At 46.8% G+C, this 17497-nt stretch overlaps 2 protein-coding genes and 1 long non-coding RNA gene across 14 annotated transcripts; all 3 read right to left on the reverse strand.

Moving 5' to 3' along the window:
• Positions 1–348: 348 nt before the first annotated feature.
• Positions 349–1776, reverse strand: LOC147984520 (uncharacterized). The gene has a single exon (XM_087541138.1). The coding sequence runs from the start codon at positions 1774–1776 to the stop codon at positions 349–351; it is 1428 nt and encodes a 475-aa protein (XP_087397264.1).
• A 4432-nt stretch (positions 1777–6208) lies between these two features.
• LOC125536663 (uncharacterized) lies at positions 6209–15391 on the reverse strand. 12 transcript variants are annotated; one of them, XM_087543592.1, is made up of 11 exons: positions 15195–15391; positions 14819–15118; positions 14496–14741; positions 10791–14115; positions 10564–10698; positions 10409–10471; positions 10255–10330; positions 10114–10156; positions 9705–9857; positions 7671–8787; positions 6209–6661 (listed from the first exon to the last, which is right to left on the reverse strand). In XM_087543592.1, the coding sequence occupies exons 5-10, from the start codon at positions 10696–10698 to the stop codon at positions 8781–8783; spliced, it is 477 nt and encodes a 158-aa protein (XP_087399718.1). In that variant the 5' UTR covers positions 10791–14115; positions 14496–14741; positions 14819–15118; positions 15195–15391; the 3' UTR covers positions 6209–6661; positions 7671–8780. The 12 variants fall into 12 exon arrangements, with proteins under 12 accessions (XP_087399718.1, XP_087399720.1, XP_087399728.1 ...); XM_087543594.1 differs by having other exon boundaries at positions 10564–10701; XM_087543602.1 differs by having other exon boundaries at positions 7671–7812; positions 8742–8787; positions 9768–9857; positions 10564–14115.
• Positions 15392–15606: 215 nt separating this feature from the next.
• LOC147984521 (uncharacterized) lies at positions 15607–16494 on the reverse strand. Its single transcript, XR_015616090.1, has 2 exons — positions 16377–16494; positions 15607–15776 (listed from the first exon to the last, which is right to left on the reverse strand). It is a non-coding gene; the product is annotated as an uncharacterized LOC147984521 (long non-coding RNA).
• Positions 16495–17497: the final 1003 nt, after the last annotated feature.

Below are 17497 nucleotides of genomic sequence, written 5' to 3' on the forward strand. Positions count from 1 at the left end.
CCCATGATTTGCCTCTGCGTTCAACATCCGCTTCCCCATAGAATCCAGTGATCCTAAAGGTTTTGCCCTCACTGACCACCTCAGCATCGAGAAAATATTGGCACCATGGCCTTATCGTGACATGTACATGATCCCTCCACCAGAGGGCAAGCCCTCCACTTTTACCGTTGCAGTCCACGGCCACACCACACCTGAAGCCCAAACTCCACTTGAGCTTGTCCATAGCCCTCGCCCGCTTCTTCATTTCACTCAGAAACACCACCACTGGGTTGTGCGACCTAATCAGGTCGCGCAGTTCGCCCACTGTCGAGTCCAACCCCAGTCCCCGATAGTTACAGACAAGGATATTCATTGCTCCCGGCGGCCCTGGGCCCCAGGGTCCGCCGATCTACCATGGTCATCAGAGATACGATCGAACACTATCAACGTTTTACGTCGAGTATCGCGAACGAAAGTATCATGTCCCTCCTGTATGTCCACATCTCCCTTTGCCACCCACACTTGCCGCGGTCCTCTTTTTCTGCTCTCAAATTCATCCCTGTCATGTCGAGCCATCCCTTCATCCTGCCCCGATCCATGTCTAGACTTTTTTACGTAGTAACCCTTTCGCCTTCCACGCTGTTCATGCATGCTGGACTCACCATACTGCTCAAACCGGCCCGGCCCATCAGCAAAGCGCGCACTGAAGGAGCCCCCCACATTGCTTTTTCCTTTTACGTCCCAGGGCAGGTCCCTTGCAAAGCCGCGCTCCCGCTGAGAGCATCTGTCCAGCAGTCTGTCCCTCAGATCATACTCTCTTCGCTGCTCCAGATTGTTTCTTAGATCCTGAACATGCACCGACCAATGGGCCCCATGGCCCTTATCCGGACTATTAACCTCCCCTTCCTGGTGCCCCCCATGACCGCCAGTGCGGTGTCCACCAAACCGAGAGAAATCAGAGCTTAAGTTCCTCTTTGTTGGGAGGTCACGAATCCGGGCACCTTCTTGGCGCTGCCTCCCACTCCCTTCATCCCCAACCTGAGAGTTGCTGAAACTATTTGTACTGCCCGACGCACCGCCACCTGCGCCCTCCTTAGGACCAGACCTGCCCGGGGATGCCCGCAACCAGCCCCCCCATTGAGAGGAGGAATCCACAGGCGGCTCACATCCCCTCTTTCCATGAACAAGTCGTCCACATTCAAAGCAGAAATGCAGGACTTTTTCATAGTAAAAATCAAACCATGTCCCCAGCTTGTCCTCCTTAGATTGCTTCAAGTAAAACCCTCTGACCAAAGGCTCAAACACTGTTATCTTGGACCTGACCCGCAACTGATTGCATCTTGCAAAGCCATCTGCATCCACATCAACTCTCACAACCTCACCCAACCAATTGCCCAGTGCCTTCCCGAAAGATTCTGTCCGCTTATTCGGTGGGAGATCTATCACTCGGACCCAGATGTCGACAGAATCGAAGACCATCGCCGATGGCCTCGTCTTCCCTTCGTACTCCTTCAAAACCAGGACACTGAAATCGAACTGCCATGGACCATTGTTCAGCGCATGTTTGTAATCTCCTTCACTTCCAAAATGCACCACAAAAATGCTGGAGCCCATATCCCTGAACTGTGCTTCCCGGTGCAGACCCCAGGCCCGCTGCATTGTCCTCTCCAGAACCGTTTTGTTAAAGAGGCGAGATGAGTAGACCTTACCCACGGCAGACCAACGAGTACACTTTGGCAGCTCTGCCTCCGGATCTTCAAAGAAAAAGCCCTCGGCCTCCTTTTCCATCAGCACCATCCCCCCAGCCGTGCGGACAAGCTCGTTGTGGGATCTAGGGTTTTAATCCCCGCTGGAGACCGCGAGGAACCCCCGGTTGCAGAACCGCTACGTCACGCCTTTGGTGTTACCGCCGCCGACGAGATCGCCCCCGGAGGCGAGGACATCGTCGTCTCCGCCACCGGTCCCTGACCCGCCGGCTTGGAGTATTCGCTACGCCCCGCGACGTCCCCACCGCCTTGCCATCCTCGGCTCCGGCCATGGACGCCATCCACAGCCCAGAGCAAGCGCTCCCAGCCCACGATCACAGAGAGCGCCGTCGCCCCCCAATCGCTGCTAGGTCCCAACCACCCCCGAGAAGCTGGAACCCTAACCCTAGCGTAGGAGCCACGATCGCCTCGCAATCGCCCCCTACCGCCTTAGAGAACCCTTTCGTGGTGGACCCACGCACCAAACTAATTTAATGTGTTCTCCCGTTGGAGCTACCAATCTTCTCCAACACGCTGGTCCTCTTCATAATCCTATGGATCCACACGAACCCGGTCAGGTCTGCTGTTGCATCCTAAGAGTATCCTCAGCCGTTCGGCCCCCTAGGGCTTGAAATAGCGCCGTCTGGGGGTGCGCCGGTGGAAAAATCGACATGGAGAGGCTCGGGTTCCCACCCCCCCCCCCAAAGGTTACCTGCAGGCGCCGATTTCGGCCCACTTTCAACGCAAATTGGTCCACTATCAGCGTAAATTGACCAATTTTGGTCCATATTCGATGTGCCTCAGCACAAATTCAACAGAAGCTATTTTTTATCACATAGTTCATCACATAAAATCAATACAAATCATATAGTTCAACAAATAAAAACTCATATTTCATCACACGCCGAGTTAGGCGTTGCCCTTGAGCCTCCATAGGTGCTTCACCAAATCCTGCTATAGTTGTTGATGCACTTGTGGGTCTCGGATCTCCTAGCGCATATTGAGGAAGGCAGTCCAGGTTGTCGGTAGCTGGTGATCAACTTGGGCAAGAGGACCCTGCCTGTAATATGGTTCACTGTCAAATACTGGCTCTTCCTGCTCGCTCTCAATGATCATGTTGTGCAAGATGACACAGCAAGTCATGACCTCCCACATTTGATCTTTCGACCAAGTCTGAGCGGGGTACCGGACAACAATTGAGATTGGAGCACACCAAATACCCGCTCAACATCCTTCCTGCAAGCCTCCTGACACTTGGCAAAGTGGGAGTTCTTGCCTCCTAGCACAGGGTTTGAGATAGTCTTCACAAATGTGGACCATCTCGGATAGATGCCATCTGCTAGGTAGTATCCATTGTTGTAGTGCCGCCCATTGACCTCAAAGTTCACTGAAGGAGAATGACGTTCAACAAGCTTGGCAAACATAGGGGAGCACTGCAGTATGTTGATGTCATTGTGAGTTCCTGGCATACCAAATAAGGAGCACTGCAGTACGTTGATGTCATTGTGAGTTCATGCCGCCGGTATTCACGCCCTGTGTGGCCGGAGCGCCGGAAAGCTTGCCCCAGGAGCGGGATGGAGGCTGCCACAGCGGAACACTCTTTTCCAGCGGGGAATGGGCTTTCTAGCAGCAGTGGGTGGGTAGCCGACGCCGGGATCGGCACGACGGTGGTAGGGCGTGCGCAAGATGCCTTTCCTGTTGGGTTTCGTAGTAATTTCAAAAAATTTCCTACGCACATGCAAGATCATGTGATGCATAGCAACGAGGGGGAGAGTGTTGTCTACGTACCCAACGCAGACCGACTGCGGAAGCGCTGACATGACGTAGAGGAAGTAGTCGTACGTCTTCACGATCCAACCGATCAAGCACCGAAACTACGGCACCTCCGAGTTCGAGCACACGTTCAGCTCGATGACGATCCCCGGACTCCGATCCAGCAAAGTGTCGGGGAAGAGTTCCGTCAGCACGACGGCGTGGTGACGATCTTGATGTACTACAGCAGCAGGGCTTCGCCTAAACTCCTGCTACAGTATTGTCGAGGTATATGGTGGCAGGGGGCACCGCACACGGCTAAGGAATAGATCACGTGGATCAACTTGTGTGTTCTAGGGTGTCTCTACCTCAGTATATAAAGGAGCCAAGGGGGGAGGGGGGCGCCGGCCAGGGAGAGAGGCGCAGGAGGAGTCCTACTCCTTCCGGGAGTAGGACTCCCCCCCCCCCAATCCTATTCCAACTAGGATTCCCAAGGGGGGAGAGAGAGAGAGGGGGGCCGGCCACCTTCTCCTAGTCCTAATAGGACTAGGGGAGGGGGAAGTGGCGCAGCCACCTTGGGCTGCCCCTTTCTCCTTTCCACTAAGGCCCATGAAGGCCCATATGGCTCCCGGGGGGTTCCGGTAACCTCCCGGTAACCCGGTAAAATCCCGATTTCACCCGGAACACTTCCGATATCCAAACATAGGCTTCCAATATATCAATCTTTACGTCTCGACCATTTCGAGACTCCTCGTCATGTCCGTGATCACATCCGGGACTCCGAACAACCTTCGGTACATCAAAATGCATAAACTCGTAATGTAACTGTCATCGTAACCTTAAGCGTGCGGACCCTACGGGTTCGAGAACAATGTAGACATGACCAAGACACGTCTCCGGTCAATAACCAATAGCGGGACCTGGATGCCCATATTGGCTCCTACATATTCTACGAAGATCTTTATCGGTCAGACCGCACAACAACATACGTTGTTCCCTTTGTCATCGGTATGTTACTTGCCCGAGATTCGATCGTCGGTATCCAATACCTAGTTCAATCTCGTTACCGGCAAGTCTCTTTACTCGTTCCGTAATACATCATCTCACAACTAACATATTAGTTGTAATGCTTGCAAGGCTTATGTGATGTGTATTACCGAGAGGGCCCAGAGATACCTCTCCGACAATCGGAGTGACAAATCCTAATCTCGAAATACGCCAACCCAACATCTACCTTTGGAGACACCTGTAATGCTCCTTTATAATCACCCAGTTACGTTGTGATGTTTGGTAGCACCCAAAGTGTTCCTCCGGCAAACGGGAGTTGCATAATCTCATAGTCATAGGAACATGTATAAGTCATGAAGAAAAGCAATAGCAACATACTAAACGATCGGGTGCTAAGCTAATGGAATGGGTCATGTCAATCAGATCATTCAACTAATGATGTGACCTCGTTAATCAAATAACAACTCTTTGTTTATGGTTAGGAAACATAACCATCTTTAATTAACGAGCTAGTCAAGTAGAGGCATACTAGTGACACTTTGTTTGTCTATGTATTCACACATGTATTATGTTTCCGGTTAATACAATTCTAGCATGAATAATAAACATTTATCATGATTATAAGGAAATAAATAATAACTTTATTATTGCCTCTAGGGCATATTTCCTTCATTTCCGCCTAACAGTGGTGGCCCAGGCGCGGTTTTTTCTTCCGCTGAAGCCCCCAGTGCGCTGGGTTCGGTCCGGGATCGGCGGGCCAAAAAATGGGCCGAGACGGCGGATTTCGGTGTCCTGGGGACGTGACTGGAGGGTTTTTTCGACGCCGGCGTGAAAAAAACTCGCCCTGTGGGGCCTGTTGGAGGCGCGAGTGAAGATGCTCTAACCCACCGGAGCCAGTGCCAGCAGCCCCATCCCTTCTCCACCATCGTCCTCCGTTGGCCAGGAGGAGATTTGGCCCCTCATTCCATGCCCTCACTGCGGCGCTCGGATCTGCACTTGGATTGCACGCGGTGGAGTGAATGCTGGTCATCGATTCTACAAACTAGTTGACCCGTTGCGCCAAATGGCGCAGAGACCTGCTGAAGACATGTTGTCGATGAAAATAGTTTCATGCTGCAAGAACCTTCAACTAAATCATGCTATTTTTTAAACATGTTTATTATGTTGTTAAATAATAGTCTGAGAAAGGGGAATCTTTGCATAATATGAATAGGTTCAGTTTGAAAATATGGGCACTATGATGAGAGAGTAAAGTTGGCATGGTTGTATTTTTTTAGCAAATTTGGAAACATGGTTATCATGATGAGAAACCTGGCCATGCATATTTTTCCTGTAAAAAAAGAGGGAAAAGATGAAAAACCTAAGAATATATGTATACTAAACACCATGTATAAAACCAGTTAAGGAGAGAGGGTTTTGGTGCTCCTAGGTGTAGATACGTCTATTATGAAATATGTATTTAAAACACATTTCAAAAGAGTAGTGTTTCTATCAACTTTGTTTTTGTGTGTTTGAAAAAAAAGTATTCATGTGTCTCTTAGACACATGTATATTTCCAAGCAGACGTATGGCAGCTAGTTCGGCCCATGAATCAAGCGATATATTTATCCCTTCTTCCTCAACACATATTCCTTCTTCCTTGACAACTTCATTCAGTCAAAGACAAAACTCCTCAGTAGTACTTCCATCACCTCAATAATTGGGATAGATATCATCCACTACAATGAAGAACAACATTTCTCTATACCTTGAATAATAATAAATCATTTACAGTACATTTGGCCAAGCAAACAATTAGTACAAAAACAATAACATTTCTCTATTTCTTGAATTCCACATGGGAGTATGGATGGCTTCACTCGTAACAATACATATGCCTTTTGTTTATTTGCCTGACAAAATGTCCATCAGATGAATCAATCAAATAGGAGGAAATGGGGAATATTTCAAACTAAAACAAAGAATTGATCCTAAATACATGAAGTGCAGTAGCTTTAAAGCCTTCAAATTATTTTGCTCTACTCCACCAGGAACGTGCAGGTCATCAAGAACCAAAAGACGCCACTCGAGCTCTCTTCGGCCTCATAAGCCCTGTTGTTGTTTATATCCTTAACCCCAAAAGGTTGTCTCTTAGCATATCTGTTGTTCTCCTGATCCTTATTAGGTGTCGGCTTATCCTAAAGAAAAGGCAATTGATATCCTATTATCATTAAATAAATCCACAGTTAACATGTGGATCGTGGGGAATGGTGAGATGCCATATTGGGGTTCGCAACACGAATAGAAGACCACTAATTTAATGCCACTAATTTACAGAAGGACAAAAATGTCTGAACACCCTTAAGAAAGGCCATGATGATGAGGTGAGAACAAGTAGGCTAGTGATCCAAGCGAAACTTAAAATGGAGCAAAAAATTGCCATAATGGTGTTGCTTGAAAAAATCACAGTACAATGCAGAATGGAATTAATGCCAATGTTGATGCCATTAAATAAAACACCCTTAAGAAACACAATCAACTAAACCTTGAACACAAGTAGGCCTAGAGCAAGAAAACAATACATCATATTACTAAGCAAAAGCAAATAGAAATATCAAATTGAGAGGCAGAACTATTTGAAAACAAAAATGTAGGCCAAGTACAGACAACTAACATAAAATGAATAATAATACGCCTTGAAGCTTGAAAATAATGCATACTAAAAGCAAGTTTCCTAAGCGCTAATACACCCTGCAATTTGTGTATACATGCCTGAATAAGAAATTTGAATTAATCAAACCAAATCTGTTATAACACAGACGAATTAGAACTCTGAAAGTTGCATATACTGGAGTAAAGTTTGCTAAGCGACATAACACCCTACAATATATGCGGTAAAATTACTTAGAAAGGCATCATGGACCCTGCAGTATAACCTGCATTACCATAGTTGTAGCTGCATCAACATGGACGCATCAGTTACTAAAAGGAACCTTTGCAAAATGGAAAATGAGCTTTTATTGCGCCTTGCTTCTTAGTGGGATGTGCATACCAACCATATCAATATGGAAAATTACCCCACTTCACGATAGTGCCAAGTCAAGCTATAGCCTAAAATACCCCGTGAAAAACTTGTAGAGAAATTAGAAAACAAATTGTAAGTTGGGAAAATGAGGAAAGAAGGAAGAAAGAAACAAAGAATCTCACATGTTCCCATCTCCTCGGCACATTGGGAGTTGTCCTCGGGCTATCCTCCTCTCCAGGCAGCTGCCAAGGTGGGGGGCTAGGGGCTCGACCAGGAGGGGTTCCCCACCAACCAGGAGCAAAGATGAGGTACAATAAATATCAGCTATTCAGAAAGGGTATCAGCAAAAGCTCCATCCATGGTAGAACATTCAACAAGGTAGACAAGGAAAGCTCCATCCATGGAGGCACATTACGTGAGGCCATCAACTAAGCAGAACTAAAAAAATCATGATAGATAAGCAAACTCCAGTACCATTCTTAATCATGTCTAAATTGCAGTACTCATAATAGACACCTGTTGAGAAGAAAAGGAACATATCTAATTTATACGGACTCCCCTAGTTCTGTTGGAAATGGATGTATGCAATTTAGATGAAACAGAGCATATAAAAAATAAGGACAAACTGATGCTTCTAAGGACAGGAGGTAGTAAACTTAAGGATATCTGTAAGCAGGTGCAATTGGTAAAAGCAATAAACAACAATTTCATTAACAATTAGGATAAAATCGCTGGTGTTTTTTGATAGACTGATGCCTTCCCTGTACACATGGCTACTCAGTTGCCATCACATTATGGACATACACTGTATTTTTGCCGACTCGAAACCGTCACTTAGAAAAAAAACGTTTTTAGATCAGCACATTAGTATGCTGATATATCGATGCTGTTTTTATGGACATACATGGTACACATGGAATCCCTGATGGTGTTTCTATATCAGCACCATTTGGAATAAAGGAGTGTATGCCAACATAAAGACCTTCATATTCGTCGAAGCTCGAGTTTCACCAAATACACTGATGTACTACCATCTCATTACAAATTATGTATCGTGCCAAGGAAAAATTGTTTTACTTTTCAGCAGATATATACGATCATACGGTAGTCACACATATAAGCAGCACTACAAAAAACAAACACACAAACACGACACCTGGAAAAATCAGGAACAGAGGAATTAACACGACAATAAGCAGTAAACAAATAGGGTAGAAAAGTGCAGTGCTTAGAAAAGAATGACAAGGACAAACCTTGACCAAAGAAACAGAGAAGGAGCAACCTTAGCGATTCTAGAGCCTGCAAAATAAAAGGAAAGGAAGGTTAGCCAAACAAGCCAGTCTGTTCAATACCTAACACAACAACAAATCAAAGACAACCTAGCTTTACATGGCAGAAATTTCAAGTAAGAGAAAATATATATAATATGATATCTAACTGTGCGAATACATTAGGAAATACCACTTCCAAATTAGAGCGCACCATTCCCCAAAACTCGAGGACTCAATATTCAGAAACTACACATCATGATAGTCAGTTGTTCTACAGCAGCAAGCTAAATAACACCTAGGTTGTGTATTATCTCATCACACAAAGAATGTAAATCATCACTCCATAAGATCAAGATTTACTATTTATTCTACTTCTGCCCCCAACGCATGAAAATGCATCTCCATTTGGAATCTGCTCTCCAGTCAAGTATTTTCTTAAGCAAATAGGCACATAGCAAAAAAAACAAACCAGACTCCCGCCTCCATATATGCTTCACAGATAGTTGTTTACCAATTCTAGTTCTGCTTGAAACATCAAGCATAATTGGCTACTGATTCATTTCTAAAATAGAAGTGCATCAAGAAATAACTATTTGAAATTACAAATAGGGATAGGCGAATAGATGACCTCTTAATTCCATAGGAATCACAAAATCCCAAAAAACGGTACAATTATCATTTTATAAATGTTCGCACCTTAAAGTTAACAATCTCCTCAAATCAGCATACAGGGCTAACATAAACTTAAGCAAGACTGTTCAAATGATCATGGTACATGGTGGATTTATCATAATTGATATTTGGCTGGAAGTGGGCTACGTCTTAAGCAAGACTGTTCAAATGATCATGGTACATGGTGGATTTATCATAATTGATATTTGGCTGGAAGTGGGCTACGTTCTACAGATATTCTGAAGCTCATTTTCAGTAGTCAGATAAATCGACCTGCTACAGCCGCCTCCAGCCGCCCACCAACACCCACGACAGGCCACCATGGACGATGCGCACCTGATTCCACCATGAAGCCAATCCTGTACCATCGCTAGTGTGCGCGCGCCTGAAGTGCACAGTGAGGCAGATCTTCCCTTCGTGGTATATCTGCATCAATATCCCATCCACAGCAAGAATCACTGCCAAGAATGATTATCGCCCGACAACACTATTTTCAACAAGTGTCATGGTGGCAATTCATAGAACAGTCCAACATAAATAAAGAAGCCGCAACCATATCCGGAACATTTACACGATCAGCACGACATACAGATATTTAAAAGATCACCAAGGCAGACAGCATGACACAGAAGATACTGAAAGTAAAACACGCACACATGTAGTAGAAAGGAAAGAAGAAAACCTTGATGAGTCGAACGACACAGCTACAGCAGAGATCGTGCAACCTGCGAAATACACAAAAAACAACCGATCAGAGCACAACGACACACAGGCATGCAATGAACACTCGCCGGTCACAGAAGCAACAGAACGGCCTATTTACCCGAGGCAGCAAGCAAAAGGTTGGGTAAGCAGCAGGACCGACGAGAAGAAGAAGCGCCAGCAACAGGAGAAGTAGGCTGAACCGTAGAACAAGCGTCAACACACATGCATTTCATCAAACATTCTATAGGCAAGCATAAGAGGAGTGGACTAACCTCAATGAGAAGGAGAGACGGACCCAAGGCTCGACGCAAGCGACAACAGGAAACCGTACCAAACTGCCCATGAAGAAAACGAAGGCAAACATGCGAAATTAGCACGACGAATCGAAAGCAATAGCGAAGAACATGCGAACCAGAGAAGGACGAACCTCAACCAGCGGCAACATCAAGCAGAGGAGGCCCATCGGAACAGAGCATGGGGCTACCGCATCTCGGCCACCATGCGGCACGGCGAGGCAATATATCCCAGTCCATCTGTCCTTTCCCGTCACAGTTTCATTCATCTTCTAGATGACTAACACGATTAGCACATCAAGCAAGAAAATAAAAGGAACGATGAACATCACATGGAAAAAACAAGAATGATGAACATCACCTCAACAGGAGAAGAGGTAGATCGATTGGGCTATTTGTCCTCGGCCGCCAGCGGCGTGGTCGGAGGGCGATGCTTCTCGTCTTCCATCTCGTTCTCCTCGGCGGCCCAGAGATCCTTGTCGACCGCACGCACGGCGCGACACAGCTCGTCGTGGCAGGTGGCGGCGGGGCCGAGGCCGGCAGCGGCCGCCTGGACGAGGCCCTCGGCTTGGTCGCAGGACTCGCTGAAGGCATCGAGGCAGCGGTGGAGGTCCGTGAGCGCCACCGTGCACCCGGGCTCGCGGACTGCGGCGGCCGCCGCGTCGACCAGCGCGCCGTAGGCACCAATCCATCTCTCTCTCCAACTGCAGATGGAGGTGAGGCACGCACGATGCATCGGTCAGCCAGGCCCCACAAGCACATGCATCGGGCAGCTGCAGTCCATCCTCTCTCTCCAAAGTCCAAAGCAGACGAGACGCAACACCGCGCACAGGAAAGGTGTACACGCGCACTAGACACAGAGGGTGCTTGATATGTTTTAGTCTCATGACTAAAAGTAGTGAGACTAAAAGACTAAAAGTAGTGAGACTAAAACTTGCTAGCCTCATCCATGCTTGGATTCAAATACTAAAGAGACTAAAATCAAGTTAATGAGCATTTATTATCCTTCAAACCCTCTAATCCAAAACTCGCATGTGTTAAAGAAGATGAATTAAATGAGGAGAGAGAGGACTAATCCACATTTTAGTAGGGGTACCACTGACTAAAACATTTTAGTCTCGAGACTAGTTTTAGGCCCTCTTTAGTCAGGGGTGCTTGGAATTTTAGCCTCTTCAAGAGACTATTTTTAGTCAGACTAAAATAAGTCACTTGGATCCAAGCACCCTCACAGTAGTAGCAGCCAACGAGCGGGACCAGAGCAGCGGCGGCCCACACGTCATCGCACTAGTACAAACGCGTGTGCACAATCCGGGTGAACATGCGTCGACCCACCCCTCTATAGCTGACGCAGGAGGCAGTAAACTCCCCACGACGCACGGCGCGGGCAGCGCGTGAGAAGCGTCGCGCCAGGAGCAGTTGACCGAGGTAACAGGAAATATCCTATACACGAGACATGTAGTCACCGCAGCTGATGAGCGGGACCAGGGCCAGCACTGGCCCACCCGTCATGAGGGCAGCACAATCGCAGGCGCAAAACGCGAGAAGCAGCGCACAGCGCCAGCGACCCGGGCTTGCGCACCCAATAAGCTGGCACCCAGCCAATGAAATTCAGCCCGAGCCCACAGGTCATCCGTTGGCCAAGATCTACCGTCCGGTGAAAACGCACAATTCAAAACGTAGCGACCATCGAACGGACAAGAACGAAAAAAAGACCGGGTTGACTAAAATCAAACGGCCGACGAAGCTTGCCATCGAGGGAGCGCCCTGGGAGCGAGTTGCCCAGCCTCTGTATAGTTTTATAGTTTTAAATAAAGATGTAAGATTTCTCATCAAGAACGAGATTTAAACTCCAATCTCATTCTTGTACGCATGGTTCGGTTCTTTAATTTGTGTTATTCCGATGGGGCTATGTGAATACATGCGATCGAATGTGGAGTACTTTTTTTTTTTTGCGAATAGAGTGTGGAGTACTGTGCTCAGTTGATTAACCATTTGGGCGTGGACCGTCAGGCTGTGCGCGGCCCTCTCCAGCCCGCAGTTTACCTGAACCGAAGAGCTCATTCAAGCGAACCAGTCGAGCAATGGAGTCGTGCCGCGGAGTTGGCACGATCATGACGTGAAAGCGATTACCGTATATGTTAAACTGGAACGTAACATATACTGAAGCCCCAAGTTCTTTCCTGTCCTTACTTCCTTCACCCATGGCGTCAGTTATAGCCTGATATGTTTCAGAGTAGAATTCATTTTGATGAAGAAAATGAGAAGATAAACGAGTGGTTTCAACGCAAGAGTGCGCATTAACTGAAGGCTGCTGACTTAACTGACCACTGCAAGTATATGGATTAGTCTCCCCTCTTCTATAATGAAAATAATAAGCATTGAATTCCAGCTAGTACCATATTTCATAGAAAAGCAAAATAACCATCCAACCATCTACACATCAAAGATTCAAGGTTTTGGAAATCAATGGGCTGACTCCCTACAAATCAACTTGGCAGTAAGTAAATAACCCAAGCTGTATTTCTAGTTTACTGAACTATGACCCGAGACCTGGGACTGGGACTAAAAAGATACCACACTGGATGATCTAGTTTACCAAACTGAAGTTACATAAGAGCAAAACCAATTTTCAGAGCACTTATTTACTTTTGTACTGCCTTACTTTGGTCCCGTCCATGGTAGAAAACAAAAATTCCCCTTCCAAATGCATTCAAGGCAAAATTTTGGTCGATGTAAGTGCATAACTTTTACATTCTTGTTGCTCTTTTTGGATTATTTGTGGTCATCAAGTACAGTCTGCCTAAGCTACTTTTACATTCTTATTATACTGTCCAAAGAATCTACAGGGAATCACCAAATGTATATACTATATTCAGAGGAAAAATGGTAGTGGTATGCAGAATTCTAAAGATTCAAGAAATGGACTGTTTCCAGATTGCATCCGTCATTTTCGTAACGAGCCATGTTTTGGCGCCAACAACGAAATATGATTATGCTACCATAGACTACTGGGGTGCACTTGCCAACACAGAGATGATCTCACAATTCAAGTGGTGCGAGTATGTGCTTGAGTGCCTCCTCCAGGCAGTTCGACAGCTTAAGAAGGACATGTTGGCAACAACCCAAACACTAATTTAGTTGGTTGTCATTTGTTCTTGCAGGTCAGTCTCTTTAACATGTTATGTATCTCGCCAGGGGTTGTGGCTTTTATTGACGAGAGATTTATTTATGTTTTCAGATATTCTTTCTCGACAACATTGAGTTAGGGATGTTCAACAAGCAGCATGATGTCCTTACTCAGATAAGCATCTTCGATCAGACAAGCATCAGAAGGATGATAACTATGGAAACTGACATTGGGACGAGCGTCACGTCACACTCATTGCATGGTAATATTTAGGTTTCACGTCAGATATGCCATATTCGATGATCCATTTAATCTGGGTGTTCTAACCTTTTAAGTTTGCAAACGACAGTTCTGACCTGACGCAGATGTATGCTATGCCCCACCGCAAGCACCCAGATTGCACTGAGAAAATAAATAACCAACCAGCAGATGGTGCCAATCAAAAGCAAAATCACGGGGATCACCAGGATCCTCAGCAAACCCGCAGACTGGTTTCTCCATTGCTGACATTCTATTAGGACATGGGGCACGGCCTAGTGCAGCAGCACCAATCCTGATCCTGAATGAACATAAAAGTATTTACTACAGAAAACAGAGTCTTCCAAGTTCAGCAAACGCCCCCAAATACTTGATGACTGGGTAATTTTCACACAATTCCAACGATTAACAGATGATGTATACCACATAGGGGATAACAATTACCAACCGGGAAACTGGATACTATCATAAACGTTAACAATCCCATTAACCTTCCTACATTTCCAGAATTATTGCACAGAACTCAATTTTGCAACAAAGATTTTCATGCGACAGACTTCAAGCATGAGAAACTACTCTCATTACCACAAGAAAATATGTGTGGGTGTGTACTAATTTCAACCCCAGATTCAGATGCCATCTAATAATAACAGGTAGCTGAGCAGAATTTCAGATGCATACCTTCGCGTCCACCCAGGAGTCTTGGGGTCAATCTGTTCTATGGAGTGTTCAGATGCTTGAGCCTTATGTGCAGTCCCTGCCTCCGCCGAACAGATTTGTGCGTCCGCACTAGAGGCAGTCGCCGCTGGCACCTCCCCGTCCGGCAGCGGCCTAACAGGCTAGCAAATGTTCTGCTGCACGAACACAACACCCGAATAAGGTGTGCTCAACCACTCCTGGAGCCACCTCATGTTCTTCCGGGAGATCCTGTATAATAAGGTTCTGATTATAGGTCCAGTTTTGTAGCTGTCAAACTGAAGTACATCAACCAAAAATAATCAAACCTGATGATTTGGTGGAGTCTTGTCCTGAGCGCTGGATGATTCGGCAACGCCTTTGCCACACACAGCAATTAACAAAGGCCCTAAATTTCCAAGGCATGGTGGAAATAAAATTGCAAACGGGGTCACCCATGCCACCGCCTGCTGAACTTCCGACGAAGAACTGCATGCCCTTGGGGTCGGTTGAGTAGTGGAGGCTCAGAAATCTGTGAACCATCTGCAATATCAGCCCCAGAACACGCCGTGACGACGCCGTGGAGAAATCTGCGGCACGCCGCGCAGGCGAAACTGAATCTGTTGCACCTGCGAACCCAAAATCCGAGGTTTTAACCCTAAATCTGTAAAGGGAAAATCGCAAATATGGGAAAAACAACCGAACCTGCTCTGCTCCTCCATGTCGAGGCACTCAATTGGGGGAAGATTCGGAGGTTGAGCACGAAGACTAGACAGAATCACGTAACAAACAAAATAATACAAGAGCACGAGTACGATTGGGGCAAGAACACGAACACAAACAACAAGTCAACCACAACATAGACCAATATCACTCCATCGCATATATATATATATATATATATATATATATATATATATATATATATATATATATATATATATATATATATATATAGCAGTGTCTGTAAAATACGTCTCCTTAACGGGAGTTTAAGGGTACAGAACATCCAGGAACCGAATCAGTCACATCCCGGAACGCGACCAGGGGAGGGGGGAGGAGGGGGAGGAGGATAGGTTGTCGACGCCGATTAGTTCTTGTTCGCCGGCTTCTTGGACGCGGCCTTTTCTTTTTGCGGGCGGCCTCTTTCTCCATCTTATGCTTGTGGGCCGCGCAGGCGCTATCGTCGTGTGAAAGCGTCGTCTTGGCCTCCACGAGGTTGAGCTTGCATCGGGGGCACAGGTGTTCCTCCTGGGCCTTGGCCTTGGCCTTCTTGGCCCTGCCCATCTGGTAATACGAATCCGATCGTTAATTAAAATCTAATCCACCATGAAACAATACAAGGTAGCAATTGTAGATGCGGATTTGGCCAGAAATTGAAACAAAGCAAGCAAAAAAAACATAATTCACACATGCGTGCACCAGATCTGATCCGTGCACGTCCAAATGCAGGAACGAAACATGAACAGGGTGAGTACGTCCCAAACTCGAACGGCACAGACGCTAAACGAGCACGAATTTCACATCTGAAACCCCCGAACTTTCACGATCCAGCAGGAAAAAAAAGGAGAAACCCCATATACGCTAGGCTACGCATCGTGACCACGTCGAATCAGACCAACGAACCGCCTGCGTGGGCGTGGAAAATCGAAATGCAGCTGCACCACCGGCTCGAACCAAACAACGACGACAGGGTTAGGCTGTAGCACACGCGAAACAAAACTCCAAGGAAAGCGGCACAGCGCAGATTTAAGCCAACGCGACATGCGCATCACGATCCAGAACCAGGAAACCGCGCGCACGCACACACACTAGCATGATCATCGACTACTCTTTAAAAAAACATGATCATCGACGCACGCATGCACACAGGGAAACAGATCTGACCTTCTCAGGTCGCAGCCGGGGTGGTGCGCCTCGGGGTGGTCAAGGGTAGATGTGCGCCGCACGGGGGAGGAGTTTAGTGTGGAGGGCGAGGGGAGAGACGAGAGGCCGGATACCGTGGGTGGCCTATTTAGCGAGCTCGGGGAATGAATAAACTAGTCCATCCCAGTCCTCTTTAACAAAGACTGTGGCCGCAGTTACTCCATAATCCCCTGACCACTGTGGCCCACGCGATCAGTCATCAAAGTCACGCCAGGGGGAGCCCGTGCGACGCTTGCGCCTACCAACTTGAGGCGCAAGTTGGTCACTGTTCCATGACGGCATTGGACGAATGACAAGTATCCTGAATTTTTTTTTCTCAACGCATGTTGCTTAGTTTCCACCTACTTGAATACTGTTCTTCTGCGATGGAATGAGGTTCATGCGTGTGTGAGCAAAAATAAAACAAATTCAGCGCTATGTAAGGCTTGCAAAAATCTTTCTCCATAGCATTTTGAATGTTTTTTCTTCACTAAACTTTTCATGCGGGTGAAACATTCAACGATGTTTGTCACAAAATAAAATCAGATTTAAATAGTATTTTCCATTTTACTGTTCATCCAAGCGCATATGCACCCAAAAGCAGAATGGTACCTAAGGGCATCTTCAAAGTGGACCCTCAAATAACCTGCAACCCTCCGAATCGATCGGTCCGAGCACACTTTAGGATCCAACGATGTCGAGCATCGGTTCTCGGACCAGTCCAACTGCCCGAAATCCGGCAAAACAGAAGCAAGCCAGGGGGCTTTGCGGGAGTCTGGACCTCGCCACGTAGGACTCAGGCACCCCCGGACCATCCAAAAACCACACCATGATCCCGCGTCTTCATCCTTTCCCCTTTCTTTGTGTCAACTTCCTTCCGCTCCGACGTCACGTCGCCGTTGTACCACTCGACCGGACCTACACGATGCCACCACTCCAACAGGTCGCCACACCACTTGCATACGTCGATGTTTGACACCTCGCGTCCGTCCGTCCCTACAGATGCCATCCATGAGAGGGAGACCACGCCCGACAAGTGTTCGGTGAAATGCCCGTGCTAAAATTTTGAGAATTTTTCTTCCTTCTTTGAAGCAGTGGATACG

The sequence above is a fragment of the Triticum urartu genome, chromosome 2A, assembly GCF_056163025.1.
Source record: "Triticum urartu cultivar PI428250 chromosome 2A, HENAU_Tu73, whole genome shotgun sequence".
NCBI classification, from domain to species: domain Eukaryota; kingdom Viridiplantae; phylum Streptophyta; class Magnoliopsida; order Poales; family Poaceae; genus Triticum; species Triticum urartu.